The 14557-nt window shown below is 42.4% G+C and overlaps 1 protein-coding gene across 1 annotated transcript in view; it reads right to left on the reverse strand.

Annotated features, from left to right (window-relative positions):
* Positions 1-741: 741 nt before the first annotated feature.
* MCCC1 (methylcrotonyl-CoA carboxylase subunit 1) overlaps positions 742-14557 on the reverse strand; it is a 63474-nt gene continuing 49658 nt past the window's right edge. The window contains exons 16-19 of the mRNA XM_007534040.3: positions 10599-10736; positions 8363-8470; positions 3870-3941; positions 742-1206 (exon numbers count right to left, since the gene is read on the reverse strand). Of these exons, the coding sequence (XP_007534102.1) occupies positions 1078-1206; positions 3870-3941; positions 8363-8470; positions 10599-10736 (447 nt within the window). The 3' untranslated portion in view covers positions 742-1077. The remainder of the gene's footprint in view (positions 1207-3869; positions 3942-8362; positions 8471-10598; positions 10737-14557) is intronic.

Raw genomic sequence — 14557 nt, forward strand, 5'->3', positions numbered from 1 at the left:
ATAGGACAGGGAGAAATGGAGAGAGGAGGGGAAGACAGAGAGGGGGAGAGAAAGATAGACACCTGCAGACCTGCTTCACTGCTTGTGAAGCGACCCCCCTGCAGGTAGGGAGCAGGGGCTCACACAGGTCCTTCCGCTTCATGCCATGTGCACTTAACCTGCTGTGCTACTGCCTGACCCCCCCCCAACATGATTTTTATAAATGCAACAAAGATTTGGTTTAACAAGCATTTAACACTTTAGTGACTACATGAAAATGCAGACCATTCTGCCTATCTGTTAATAGTAGCAAGAAACACACCTAGAACAAAGTGAATAAATAGATTTGAAGGAATTTTTTTCCCCTAGTGAAAATCTGTTTCTAGAAAAAAATTATTCAGCAGTGTCAGATTTTTCACTTTTCTGTAAAATCATTTAAAAAATTATCCAAGTTAAATATTAATATACTCTAACATGTACTAATTTAAATATATTTTACAAACATATGTAAAATTAAATACAGAGTTTGCGTGTTTGTGTAGATATATCTGCCTAAGTTTAGAAAATACAGTACATGGAGACATCTCAGAGAGAGGTCACTCAATCCCAAGGATGAGAGAGCATCCAATCGCAAAGCTGCCTCACAAGAGGCTCTTCAGTGAAAAGAAAACCTTGGTTGATTTGAGCTCGGTGACATCCGTCTTCAAGGTACACTGGCATCCCTTTCACCAAGACTTGTTAAAGAATTCACTTCACACAGCCTTTTTCTTTTCCAATCATTCTCTTTTAATCAAATGGTTTCCTGTCTTCCTAAAAACATTACAATCAGTGAGACAGGCTGTGGCAAACACTACATTGGTCACCACTGAAAAAGTACAATTCAATTTCATTCGTGTGAAATATTTTGAGATCATTTATTGTATTAGCAACCCACATACACGATTCTTAAGTCTGAAAGGGTTTTAGCATGATTATACATTCACTTGATAACGGACTATTAACCTGGAGGAAAGCAGGAAGGCACTTTTTCTTTGTGGTGGAGAGACACTGTACTTGAAATATACTGCTGAGGTGAGGCAGCCATTTCTCTGAGAGAGTTCATTCTGCGTCCCTTCTCTCCGATTCCTCTTCCTCAAACTCCACTAGTGGTGCGTGTCTGTTGGCCTGAGAACCTTCTTTGTAGAACACCTTCTTGACTGTGCCATCCTTGGGAGCCTTGATGGTGTGCTACAGGACAAAAGGCAGGATGACAATGGTTGTGCTACTCACTGAGCACCTGGCCAGTGAAGAAAGTAAAGACAAAGGAGGCCAGGCGGTGGCGCACCTGGTTAAGCGCACACATTACAGTGCACAAGGACCCAGGTTCAAGCCCCCACCTGCAGGAGGAAATCTTCACGAGTGGTGAAATAGAGCTGTAGGTGTCTCTCTACCTCTATCCCTCTCCATCTCCCTCTGCCTTTCAATTTCTCTCTGTCTCTATCCCGTAATAAATTTTTTAAAAAAGGAAATAAGCACAAAGAGAAAAATGGGAAGCAGTAGCACATAGGACTTGCATTGGTTTCAGGCTTGATCCCTAGGAACTCCAACAGCCAGAGCTGAGAAGTGTGTGGTAATAAATAAATACATAAGTGAAAAGTGAAGCTATTTCTTTATTTAATTTTTTTTTTTTTTTTGCCTCCAGGGTTATTTCTGGGGCTGGGTGCCTGCACCACGAATCCACTGCTCCTGGAGATAATTTTTCACCTTTTGTTGCCCTTGTTGTTTTATCACTGTTGTGGTTATTATTGTTGTTGTTGTTGCTGCTGTCATTGGATAAGACAGAGAAATGTAGAGAGGAGGGGAAGACAGAGAGGGGGAGAGAAAGATACACACCTGCAGACCTGCTTCACCGCCTGTGAAGGAACTCCCCTGCAGGTGGGGAGCCAGAGGCTTGGACCAGGATCCTTATGCCGGTCCTTGCGCTTCGCGCTTAACCCTCTGAGCTACCGCCCAACTCCCTACTTCTTTATTTGTTTAGTGCCTCCAGGGTTATCACTGGTTATCACTATGAATCCTGGCAGCAATTCCACCCCCCCATTTTGTTGTTATGTTAATGATGTCATTGAGAAATCGAGAGAGGACTGGACAGAGAGGAGGAGAGAGAGAGACACCTGCAGACTTGCTTCACCGCTTGTGAAGCGACCCCCCTACAGGTGGGGGTGGGGGGCTGGAACCCAGATCCTTACTTACACCTGGCATTTCTTGCCATGTGTGCTTAACCTGGTGCGCCACCACCCAGCCCCTCTTATATATTTATTTTTTGATAGAGGTAGAGAGTGAAAGAGTGAGAGACAGAGAGAGAGAAAGAGAGAGAGAAAGAGAGAGAGAGAGAGAGAGAGAGAAACCATAGCACCAAAACTTCTTTCAGTGTGATACCTACTGGGCTTGAACCTGGGTCACTCACATGCAAATCAGTGCACTATCCAAGTGAGCTATAAAAATGGCTCTGAAGCCATTTTAAAAAAAATGTTGTATCAACCTTCAATACCTTTTTCATATCACAACCCATAGAGAATAATGGTTTTATGGCGTGCTTTTGGGTTTGTGGATCATTGCTACTGTCACACATCTGTACTTAGTTCTCAACTCCAGCTTCAAGTAGATAAAAATCTTACCTAAGGGAGTCGGGCGGTAGCACAGCAGGTTAAGTGCACGGGGCGTGAAGTGCAAGGACTGACTTAAGGATACCCTACCTGTTCAATCCCCTGGCTCCCCACCTGCAGGGGAGTCGCTTCACAGGCTTTAGCAGGTCTACAGGTGTCTATCTTTCTCTCCCCCTCTGTCTTCCCCTCTTCTTTCCATTTCTCTCTGTCCTATCCAACAACGATGACATCAATATCAACAACAATCACTACAACAATAAAAAAACAAGGGCAACAAAAGGGAATAAATAAATATTAAAAGCAACTTACATAAGAGAAGATAAGTCTTTAAAAACCACTGCAGGTGATTCAATGTAATATGTGGCCAGAGTTGAGAACTACTGGCTTAATAATTTCCAGCTATCTAAAAACTTAACCAGTGAATTTAATTTACTTGAGCTTTTCATTTATTTTAAATAAGTGAATCTTATTTATATATTTATTTGTATTGCTACCAGGGTTATTGCTGGAGTTCAGTGCCTGCACAACAGATCCACTGCTCCAGCGGTGGCCATTGTTTTTTCCTTTCTATTTGTTTATTTATTACAGGACAGAGAGAAATTGGGGGGAGTAAGAGGGAATAGAGAGGGAGAAAGACAGAAATATCTGCAGACCTGCTTCACCACTTGCGAAGTGTTCCCCCCCCCCCCCCCCCCGCAAACAGGGAATGGGAGCTTGAACCTAGGTCCTTGCACACGGTAGTATCTGTGCTCAACTGGGTGCACTACCGCCCAGCCCAGTGAGCTTTTCATTTTGATATTGATGTTTGGCATCCTGAGCTCAGGCTTAGAAAATACTAATAGTTAGGGTTGGCAAATAGCTCGCTTGGATAGGGAGTGCACTGCTTTGCCATGTGGAAGACCCAGGTTGGAGCCTGGCCCCCACTTACATGAAGGAAGTTTTAGTGCTGTGACTTCTTTCCCTCTCTGTCTCCATCTTTAAAAAGAGTAAACAGAGAAAATACCAGTAACTAGCACCTACAGAACCTTTGTGAATGATGATTTCATTAATTACAAGGGCTGTTTCATAAAATTAAAAAGCATTTATTTAAGAGAGGGATGGTTTGTTCTGTCTTCTGCAGGTGATACCCTACCAATTCATAGCTCTTAATATTGACAAATGACATTCACTGAAAGAATGTGGTAAGAGAATAATTAAACACAACAGCTTTGAAAGTTAGCTCATGACTGAACTCACGATTTCTCTTACCTCCATTTTCATGGCAATCATAACCATTAGAGAATCTCCAGCTTTCACTCTGTCTCCTGCTTTCACAAACACCTGGAGATTCAGAGTAACAGGTTACTATCAAGACACAGAAGTCCCTCATAGTCCAGGGCTGGTTCATACATGTACAGAAGTAGAGTCTATGCAACTGACTTGTCTGTCAAAGACAGATGTACTGGTTAAACCATTCAGTTTTCCTTGCATCAAATAAATATATTTTATATATTGTCTTGATTTTTTTTCCATGAGTGTACAGATCACACATACCAAAAGGAATAACTATACTTAAATTAAATTATACTTAGATTAATTAAATAGCTATGTGGGCCGGGAAGAGATTTTTTTGTTGTTTGTTTTATTAGGGAAGTAATGACTTAAAAAACAATGGGTGTCACATGGATACAATTTCTCATCAATTTTCCCCATAAGCAGTGTAGAGGGGTCTCATCTGGCCTTCAGGTTGTCTAGGAGATTATTTTAAGTCCTCAGGGCACTGTTTAATAAGTGTGTGGAAAATCTTCATGTGAAATAATTTGATTTACTGGCAACCATGTAAAAACAGCCCACCCTCTTTTCCTGCCTTCCCTCCTTCCTTCCATCTTCCCTCCCTTCCTTCCCTTGCCTTCTCACAGCACCACTGCTCAGCTCTAGCTTATGGTGGAGCTAGGGACTGAACCTGGCACCTCTGGTCTCGGGTGTGAAAGTCTTTTTGCATAATCATTAGTCTATCTCTTCAGCAATCTACTTTCTTTTTCACATGTACAAATGAACTTATATATCACATATGGTCTCTGTGTCTCCTGGGTTCTCATGACTTTCAAGGCACTTTTGGAAACATCACTCAGCAGAATCAGATTGGAAAAAATAAAAGCGCCCACCTGGGGATGCTCTGGTGAAATCAATGGTCTGGGTTCAGAAGCCAATCATAAGGAAGGTGTGTATCATTAAAGAAATATCAGACTGTTTCCAGGAATGCTGACAATTACAAGAGGCCTGAAAAGACTTAGATTGAATGAGCTGAAAGGAGATCAAAGTTCCTAACTGATACTGCCTCTGGGGCAGACATTTCCTGAGGTGAGGTGGTTGAAATCTCTTACATTAATTAAATAGCTATTTGGGCTGGGAAGAGAATTTTTGTTGTTTGTTTTATTAGGGAAGTAATTATTTAAAAAACAGTGAGTGTCACATGGATACAATTTCTCATCCTTCTGAGGTAGAGGTACTTGTCTACTCACTAATGCAACCACCAACTTAGGGTCTCCTCCACCATCAGACAGACACTGGGTCCCCAGTGCAGCTCAGGCCCTTACCCTCACCTGCCAAGTCCTTGGCTTTGCTGCAGCAGACCATGTCTAGCTCAATTTTCACTCAGGGTTTTGCCTTTCTCTCCTTGTTTCATTAAGTTCTACCCATAGTGAGATCATTTGGTGCCCATTTTTCTTCTGGCTGATCTCACTGAACACAATTCCTTTGAATGCAACAGATGTTTATGACAAAACTTTACAGGTCCCGGGCTCAGTCCCTGGAACTACCATAAGCCAGAGCTAAATAGCACTCTGGTAAATAAATTGAAAGTCGTTCCTTCTGTTTTTCCTTGGTGTCAAGAATATACCATTGAAATTTTAGGAGACACTTGAGGGAACTCTACTGCAGATAAGTACGTAAAAGGAGATGATTAATCTACTGCCACTCGGAGTTTATCATTGTGGAGCTCAACTCTGTGCCTCTTCACTACTAGCCTTTCTTTCATTCTTTCTTTCTTTCTCTCTTTCTTTCTTTCTTTCTATAATTGTGGAGCTCAACTCTGTGCCTCTTCACTACTAGCCTTTCTTCCTTTCTTTCTTTCTCACACTACTAGCCTTTCAAATGTTAGCACAGATGCAATTATGTAGAAATGCATTACTTTCTTAATTAGGGAAAATGCCATAATTAAATTTAACTAAAAAAAAAAAACTTTTTATGTTAATGCTTACTGTAGTCTGTTTTAATCCCAAGAAGACTGTTTAGCTTATCGGTACTTTGACAAAAATTCCCAAATTACAAAAACAATAGTCCTGGGAGTTGGGTGGTAGCGCAGCAGGTTAAGCACAGGTGGCGCAAAGCACAAGGACCGGCGTAAGGATTCCAGTTCGAGCCCCTGGCTCCCCACCTGCAGGGGGGTCGCTTCACAGGTGGTGAAGCAGGTCTGCAGGTGTCTCTCTTACTCTCCCCCTCTCTGTCTTCCCCTCTTCTCTCCATTTTTCTCTGTCCTAGCCAACAACAACGACATCAATAACAACAATAATAACTACAACAATAAAACAAGGGCAACAAAAGGGAACAAATAAATTTCTTCTTCTAGTGTTTGCCCTTCTTCCGTAGCCAGTCAACAGCATCAGGTTGAGCCTGATGTAAAGTTTCGAGACCTCCTTTGAATCTGGAGAGGTGGCAGTCGTTGACTATGTGGGTCATAGTCTGTCTGTAGCCGCAGGGGCAGTTCGGGTCATCTCTGGCTCCCCAGCGATGGAACATAGCGGCGCACCGGCCATGGCCTGTTTGATAGCGATTGAGGAGGGCCCAATCATAACGTGCTAGGTCAAAGCCGGGTTGACGCTTGCAGGGGTCTGTGATGAGGTGTTTGTTCTTTACCTCAGCTGACTGCCAGCTCTGTTTCCAAGAGTCTGGAACAGAGAAGTTCAGTGTAGGTGTAGGGGACCAGATTGGGTGACGAGACGTCAAGCGTTGAACAGGGTGGGTGAAGATATCCGCGTATATTGGCAGGTCCGGTCGAGCGTAGACGTGGGAAATGAACTTAGATGATGCCGCATCCCGACGAACCGGGGTGGAACGGATGGTTCCAGAAATGATCCTCATGGAGGAATATAATTTGGAATCGACCAAGTGGACATGGGGGCTACGGAACCATACTGGGGCACAGTATTCTGCAGTGGAATAGCATAATGCCAGAGATGATGATCGTAGTGTGGAAGCGCTCGCGCCCCATGAGGAGCTGGCCAGTCTTACAATGATGTTATTCCTCGCGCCCACCTTTGCTGCAGTTTTTGTGATGTTTGTGAAATGACAGAGTGCGATCGAGAGTAACGCCAAGATAGACTGGCTGGGCTTCATGTCAGATTCTCGTATCGCCAAGCTGCACATTAAGCTCCCGCGAGGCCGAGGCATGGTGTAGATGGAAAACAGATGATACCGTTTTAGCAGTGCTAGGAATTAGTCGCCATTTTTTACAGTAATCAGATATCAGAAACATGTCTTTCGTGAGTGTTTCCTCGAGGATGTCGAACTTTGATGCCTGAGTTGCACAGCAGATGTCATCAGCGTAGATGAACTTCCTTGAAGAAGTTTCTGGGAGGTCATTAATGTAAATATTAAATAGCGTAGGAGCCAGAACAGAGACCTGGGGGAGGCCACTTGAGACAAGTCTCCATCTGCTAGACTTGTCACCCAGATGTACCCGGAATCTTCTGTTTTGGAGAAGAAACGATACAGTGTTGGCCACCCATGGAGGCAGGCATCTTGAGATCTTGACCAGGAGACCACGGTGCCAGACCTTGTCATAGGCTGCTGTGAGATCAACAAAGACAGCACCCGTCTTTAAATTCTTCTGGAATCCATTTTCAATGTAAGTTGAGAGGGCCAGGGCTTGTTCGCAGGTAGATCTTCCTGGGCGGAAACCAGCTTGGACGGGTGATAGGAATTTCTCTGTAAGATGAGAAATACGTGATAGAAGCAGCCTCTCAAGGAGTTTGTAACACACGGAGAGGAGAGAAATTGGTCTATAGCTGGCAGCCAGTGTTGGGTCTTTCTTTGGTTTCAAAACCGCTATAATCTTCGCACGACGCCAAACTTTGGGCATAGACTCAGATTCCAAGATGTGGGACAGGAATGAAGCGAGCCACTTCTTTGCCGCGGGACCCAGGTTAAGAATGAGTTCTGGGGTGATGTTATCATAGCCAGCAGCTGTTCCCGGTTTAACCCTCTTCAAAGCGTCTTCCAGTTCAGACAGTGTAAAGGGAGAGAGTTTTGGAGATGGACAAGATAACCGGAAGTGGGATGACCACTCATGGGAAATTTCTCTTTTCCAGACTGGGTCGATCTTAGCACATCCAACTTGAGTTAGGTGACTGGCCACTGAGTTTGGAGATACGGGAGGATGGGAGATGGGAGGGGGTTGGCTACCGGCACCCAGTCTGTGAAGAAGCTTCCAGGCCTTCCTACTTGAGTGGGTGAAGTTCAGACTTTCCGTGAGTTGTTACAAATAAATAAAATAAATATTCAGAAACAACAGTCCTTATCATTAATTGGACAAATGAATATTTTCATCAAAGACTCTAATACAGGACATGGATCTATCAAAGATCCAGTAATTTTCTTTCTGATGAGTAAGATTTAGAGAGGGAAACAGGATAGATATGAATTCAATAGGAACACTTAGTGAGTTTCACCGGACATCAACGTACATCCATTCATGTGATTACCTTTTCAATTGTCCCAGTCATGGGGGCGACGGTACCTCCCTGAGTTCCTTCTGAGCTCACTGAAGACAAGTACTTGGGGACTGAGATGTCAATCTGAATACTGCCTTCCTGATAAATAGAAGACAGAGGGAAAATGAAAGTAAAACCTATTGTTTTTCCTAACATCCTGAGGCAGAGATTGTTTTCAAGTTATTTGGTAAATACTATTCATCTTTTAAAAAATTTTCATAATCTTTATTTATTTATTGCATAGAGACAGCCAGAAATCAAGGAAAGGAGGAGATAGAAAGGAAGAAAGACAGAGAGACAGCTTCAGCCCTGCTTCTCCACTTGCAAAGCTTTTCCCCTGCAGGTGGGGACTGGGGGCTTGAACCTGGGTCCTTGCACATTGTAACATGTGTGCTCAACCAGGTGCACCACTACCTGGCCCCAAATACCCATTTTTACAGTAGGGATCTAATTTAGTTTTGTGACCTTGGACAAACTACTAGACCCCTCTAAATCTTAGTGTCCCACTATACAGGAGTAGTTGTTTACATATTTCATAGAAGAGTGTGGGAGTTACGAGCTGAGTGGTGGCACACCTGGTAGAGAACATATGTTACAAAGTTCAAGGACTCTGGTTCAAGCCCCTGGTTCCCACCGGCTGGGGTGGGGGGAAGCTTCAGAAGTGGTGAAGCAGTGCAGCCGGTGTTTTTCCCACTTCTCTCTTAATTTCTCTGTCTCTATGCAAATTAAATGAGAGAGAGAGAGAGTATAGGAATTACTATATATAACCATAGGGAATGATGGATAATTTCTAGAGGCCATTTTCAACAGCATCCCTATTACTGAGTGTTGAGTCTATACCAGGAACTGTTGTTAATAAATGTAGATAATGGGAGTCGGGTGGCAGCTCAGCGGGTTAAGCTCACATGGCACAAAGCACAAGGACTGGCATAAGGATCCCGGTTCAAGCCTCTGCTCCCCACCTGTGGGGGGGGGGGGTCGCTTCACAAGCGGTGAAGCAGGTCTGCAGGTATCTATCTTTCTCTACCCCTCTCTGTCTTCCCCTCCTCTCTCTGTTTCTCTCTGTTCTATCTAACAACAATGACATCAGTAACAACAACAATAATAACTACAACAACAATAAAAGGGAAAATAAATAAATATAATTTTTTTTAAAAAGCACAAACTTAAAAAAAATAAATGTAGATAATATGTATAGACATTATCCAGTGATGAGACAGCTTTTAACAATTCTATGAGGTAGCTCTTAACACTGTTCTTATTTATAGGTGGGGGGAGGGAGGGAGCCTAGAGAGCCAAGATCACACAGTTAAGGGATAAGGTCAGGATTTGAATGAAAACAATTTCTCCTTTGAGAACTCATGCTCTTTAACCCCTAGATTCCTTCCTAATGGTCACCTCCTCCCAAATCTCCAGGATTCCAAGTGCCAGAAGACCAGTGACTGGGGAAAGTGCTCAACCATCAAATCCCTAAGAGGACACTGCCCATCCATCTTATTAAGACTGTTGGGTAAGAAGGATATAGGGACATGTTTCAGAATTAAAGGGAAAAAAATGCATGTGTTTGGCTGGGGAGATGGAATAATGGTTATGCAAAAAGCCATTCATACCTAAGGCACCAAAGGTCCCAGGTTCAATCCCCAGCACCATCATATGCCAGAACAGAGCAGTACTCTGGTAAAAAAGAAAGAAAATTCATGTGTTCAATGGCAAGAATCTCTGTGAACTAGGGGAATAGACTAAAGGAATGGTGAACTAAGGGTATGGAAGAACTAGAGAAGGGGGGACTGTAGCAAAGGGACAGAGTGAACAGGGAAATACAGCCATAACCAAAAGAACCAGCACTGCTCAGCTGTGGCTTGTGTGGTAGTGTTGGAGATTGAACCTGGGACCTCCTAGTCTCAGGCTGAAAGCTGTATGCATAACCACTGTGCTGTTTGCCCATCCCAGAAGCAATATCTTTCTTTCTTTTTTTTTTTTTTTTTTTAAAGATTTTATTTATTTATTTATGAGAAAGATAGGGGAGAGAGAGAAAGAACCAGACATCACTCTGGTACATGTGCTGCCAGGGATTGAACTCAGGACCTCATGCTTGAGAGTCTAGTGCCTTAGCCACTGCGCCACCTCCTGGACCACAAGCAATATCTTTCGAATCTTGTCTAGTGAAATGCTTTGGTCAAACACTTGTCTCCTAAATCATAACAGTGATATAAAGAGGAGATGCTACCATGGAAAATAGGTGGATAGTGTTCTCCAGGATAATCAGCTTAGTTTTACTAGCAGCTCCATTAACAGAACATTTCAGGTAGGTGCAGTCTTCCTCAGTGGAAAGGTAACCACGCACTTGGAAAATTTTATCTTCAATCTGAAAACACACAAACAAGAAAGATCCTTAAAATAAATCTCTGACATTAGAGATTTACTATTAAAGTTTCAAAGGTAATTTTCTTAAAGCCAGGTAGGAACTTTTCTACTAAGATTTATATCCAAAATGTTTTAGATAGGAACAGCAGTAAGATAGTGAAAATATAGGCATATAATATATAGCATATAAGGCTACAAGTAAGGTCCTGTTAAGAATAGCATTAAAATATAAAAAACAAGAATAAAGGGGAGTTATTAGATTCCAATTGAGTATGTTAAATGTTATTTCTAAATACTCAAATTCAAACTTAGTTTTACTGTGCTAAAGGTGAGTAATATAAAAAGTGAGAATCACACAATTAAATGGTCTATATTTTTATCTCACAAACATGTGGATCCAATTTATGAGTTTTAGTTATAAATTAAGAAGGTAAGTTAGCAGGATGTGGCTATAATTTTCTCACTCTAAAACAGAGTGCCAAGTGACAGACCTTACATTTAACCTCTCAGGGAAGCCGACAAAGACACGAGACCTTTCTGCTTCAAGGAATGTTTTCTCACATATACACTCAAGAAAAAAAAAATCCGGGAGTCGGGCGGTAGCGCAGCGGGTTAAGCACATGCGGCGCGAAGCGCAAGGACCCGCATAAGGATCCCAGTAAGCGCCCCTGGCTCCCCACCTACGGGGGAATTGCTTCACAGGCCGTGAAGCAGGTCTGCAGGTGCCTTTCTCTCCTCCTCTCTGTCTTCCCCTCCTCTCTCCATTTCTCTCTGTCCTATCCAACAACGACACCATCAATAACAACAACAATAACTACAACAACAATAAAAACAAGGGCAACAAAAGGGAAAATAAATATTAAAAAAAAAGGAAAAATCCATATACACAGAAAATCCGTTTATGTTACCACTCTCATTTCAAGTCCCACAATGTCAGTGCCAACATTTCTATGGCTATTCCTTATTTTTATGTTGGTTCTTATGAATCCTAAATTAAATATGACATTTTTCCCTGCTTTGTAATATACTATAAAAGCCAAGTAAATGTTTGTGAAACTCTCAGGACGTAAGGGTTAGATTGGGCATAGTTTTGTTGAGAGATTTACACAGGCCCATTCTCAATGTGTGAACACAGTTCCATGAGCACATGAGAATGAATCTTCAATTTCCATTACCATTTGCCAAGGGACAAGAGAGGACTGCAAGTGAGAAGTAGAGTGTGAATGACGACTTTTATATAGGTAAGTTTCTCATAGTTTTCCTCAATCCCAGAAAAAGAAAATGAATCTGTTTCAAAGTACTAGGAGATAAAACATTATCAATGACATATCTGCTCTGCAGGATTTAAAATCTCTTAGCTCATTTGTATGATTTATTAAAATAATTATCCTAGGAATTTTCACACTGCTTATGTAATGAACTTTTTAAAATTGAAGATTATTAGTTTTTGCACATTTTTTCTTTTTATTTATTTTCCCTTTTGTTGCCCTTGTTTTTTATTGTTGTTGTAATTATTATTGTTGTTACTGATGTCATCATTGTTAGATAGGACAGAGAGAAATGGAGAGAGGAGGGGAAGACAGAGAGGGAGAGAGAAAGACAGACACCTGCAGACCTGCTTCACTGCCTGTGAAATGACTCCCTGCAGGCGAGGAGCCGGGGGTTCAAACCAGTATCCTTACGCTGGTCCTTGTGCTTTGCACTACATGCACTTAACCCACTGTGCTACCACCAGACTCCCATACCTTTTTTCTTAGTGATTTAGCAGAGTTGGTTCAGAATTGAAACATTTCAGAGGTGTAATTTCACAACCACACATGGTCAGTGTGAGTCACCATAGCCTCCACCAAAATCCTGTGCCCCTTTGCCATCTCCACCCCCCACCCCCCGCCAACAGTCCAAGAGATAGATGGTATGGTTTCATTTTTTTTTCATTGTTGCAAATTCATTTGTTTTAGTCATTTATATGCCACACGTGAGTGACACCATCTGATAGTTCTCTACCTCTTAACTTATTTCACTTAGCACAGTCACCTCTAGTTCCATCCATTTTGCTCCACATAAAGACTACAATCTGGGGGTGGGGTAGTGGCACACCAGGTTAAACACACACAGTACAAAGCACAAGGACCTGTACAAGGATCCTGGTTCGAGCCCCTAACTCCCATCTGCAGGGGGGTTGCTTCAGTAGTCGGTGAAGCAGGTCTGCAGGTGTCTTTCTCTCTCCCTCTCTATATTTTCTCTCACCCCTCTCAATTTCTCTCTGTCCTATTTAATTAAAAAAATGGATAAAAAAGGCCTCCAGGAGCAGTAGTTTCTTAGTGCAGGGACAGAGTCCCAGGAATAACCCTGGAGGCCAAAAAAAAAAACAAACAAAAAACTATAGAGTTTCAAAATATGCTCTGCAGATTCCTTTTGTTTCCCAAGACTCTTTTAGGGATCAAGAAAGACAAAGTGCTCCAGTGCTCCATAAAAAAACTACTGTTACATATTTGCCTAGAAGGTTATCACTGGGACTTGGTGCCTGCACTACAAATCCACTGCTCCTGGAGGTCATTTTTCCCCTTTTGTTGCCCTTGTTGCTTATTATTGTTGTTGTTATTGCTGTCTTTGTTGTTGGATAGGACAGAGAGAAATGGAGAGAGGAGGGGTAGATAGAGAGGGGGAGAGAAAGATAGACACCTACAGACCTGCTTCCCCACTTGTGAAGCAACCACCCTGCAGGTGGGGAGCGTATTATATTTTTAATGGAAGAGAGACAGATACAGAAGGAAGGAGGGAAGGAAGGAGAGACAGAGAGAGAGAGAGAGAGAAGAGCTTTCCTCAGCTCTGGCTTATGTTGGTGCTGGGGATTGAACTTGGACTTTTTAAGAAAATATTTATTTACTCCCTTTTGTTGCCCTTGTTTTATTGTTGTAGTTATTATTGTTATTGATGTCGTTGTTGTTAGATAGGACAGAGAGAAATGGAGAGAGGCGGGGAAGACAGAGAGGGGGAGAGAAAGATAAGACACCTGTAGACCTGCTTCACCACTTGTGAAGTGACTCCCATGCAGGTGGGGAGCCGGGGCTCGAACCGGGATCCTTAGGCTGGTCCTTGCACTTTGTGTCACCTGCACTTAACCTGCTGCATTACTGCCTGACTCTTGAACCTGGACTTTAAAGAGTCTCAGACATGAAAGTCTTTTTGCATAACCATTATACTGTCCCCCCCCAACCCCCTTATTTGCTTTTGAAATTCTCATTCTCTCTTGAGCAAGTGGCATTTTCTAGAGAATACAGGACATGTGGTTTTTATTTTATTTTATTACTTTTATTTTTAGAAATGAGAAAGAGAGAGATAAACTATAGACTGAAGCTTCTTTAAATGAGTGGAGGCTAGGCCAACCTGGTTGTACACACAGCAAATTAGAGCACAATTCATGTGAGCTGTTTCACTGTTCTTTTTTTTTTTTTTTTGCTTCCCCCCTTTTGTTGCCCTTGTTTTTTTTTATTTTTGTTGTAGGTATTATTGTTGTTATTGATGTCATCATTGTTGGATAGGACAGAGAAAAGTGGAAAGAGGAGGGAAAGAGAAAGATAGACACTTGCAGACCCGCTTCACCACCTGAGAAGCGACTCCCCTGCAGGTGGGGAGCCGGGGGCTCGCACTGGGATCCTTAAGCTGGTCTTTGCTCTTCACACCACATGCACTTAATCTGCTGTGCTATCGCCTGACTCCTTGTTTTGCTGTTATCACTCTATAACTAATAGAACAGTTCCTCAATTTATTCTATAACTCAACAATGACAAAACCAACTGGATTAAAACAACAACAACAAAA

This window comes from Erinaceus europaeus, chromosome 14, assembly GCF_950295315.1.
Source record: "Erinaceus europaeus chromosome 14, mEriEur2.1, whole genome shotgun sequence".
In the NCBI taxonomy this organism is placed as follows: domain Eukaryota; kingdom Metazoa; phylum Chordata; class Mammalia; order Eulipotyphla; family Erinaceidae; genus Erinaceus; species Erinaceus europaeus.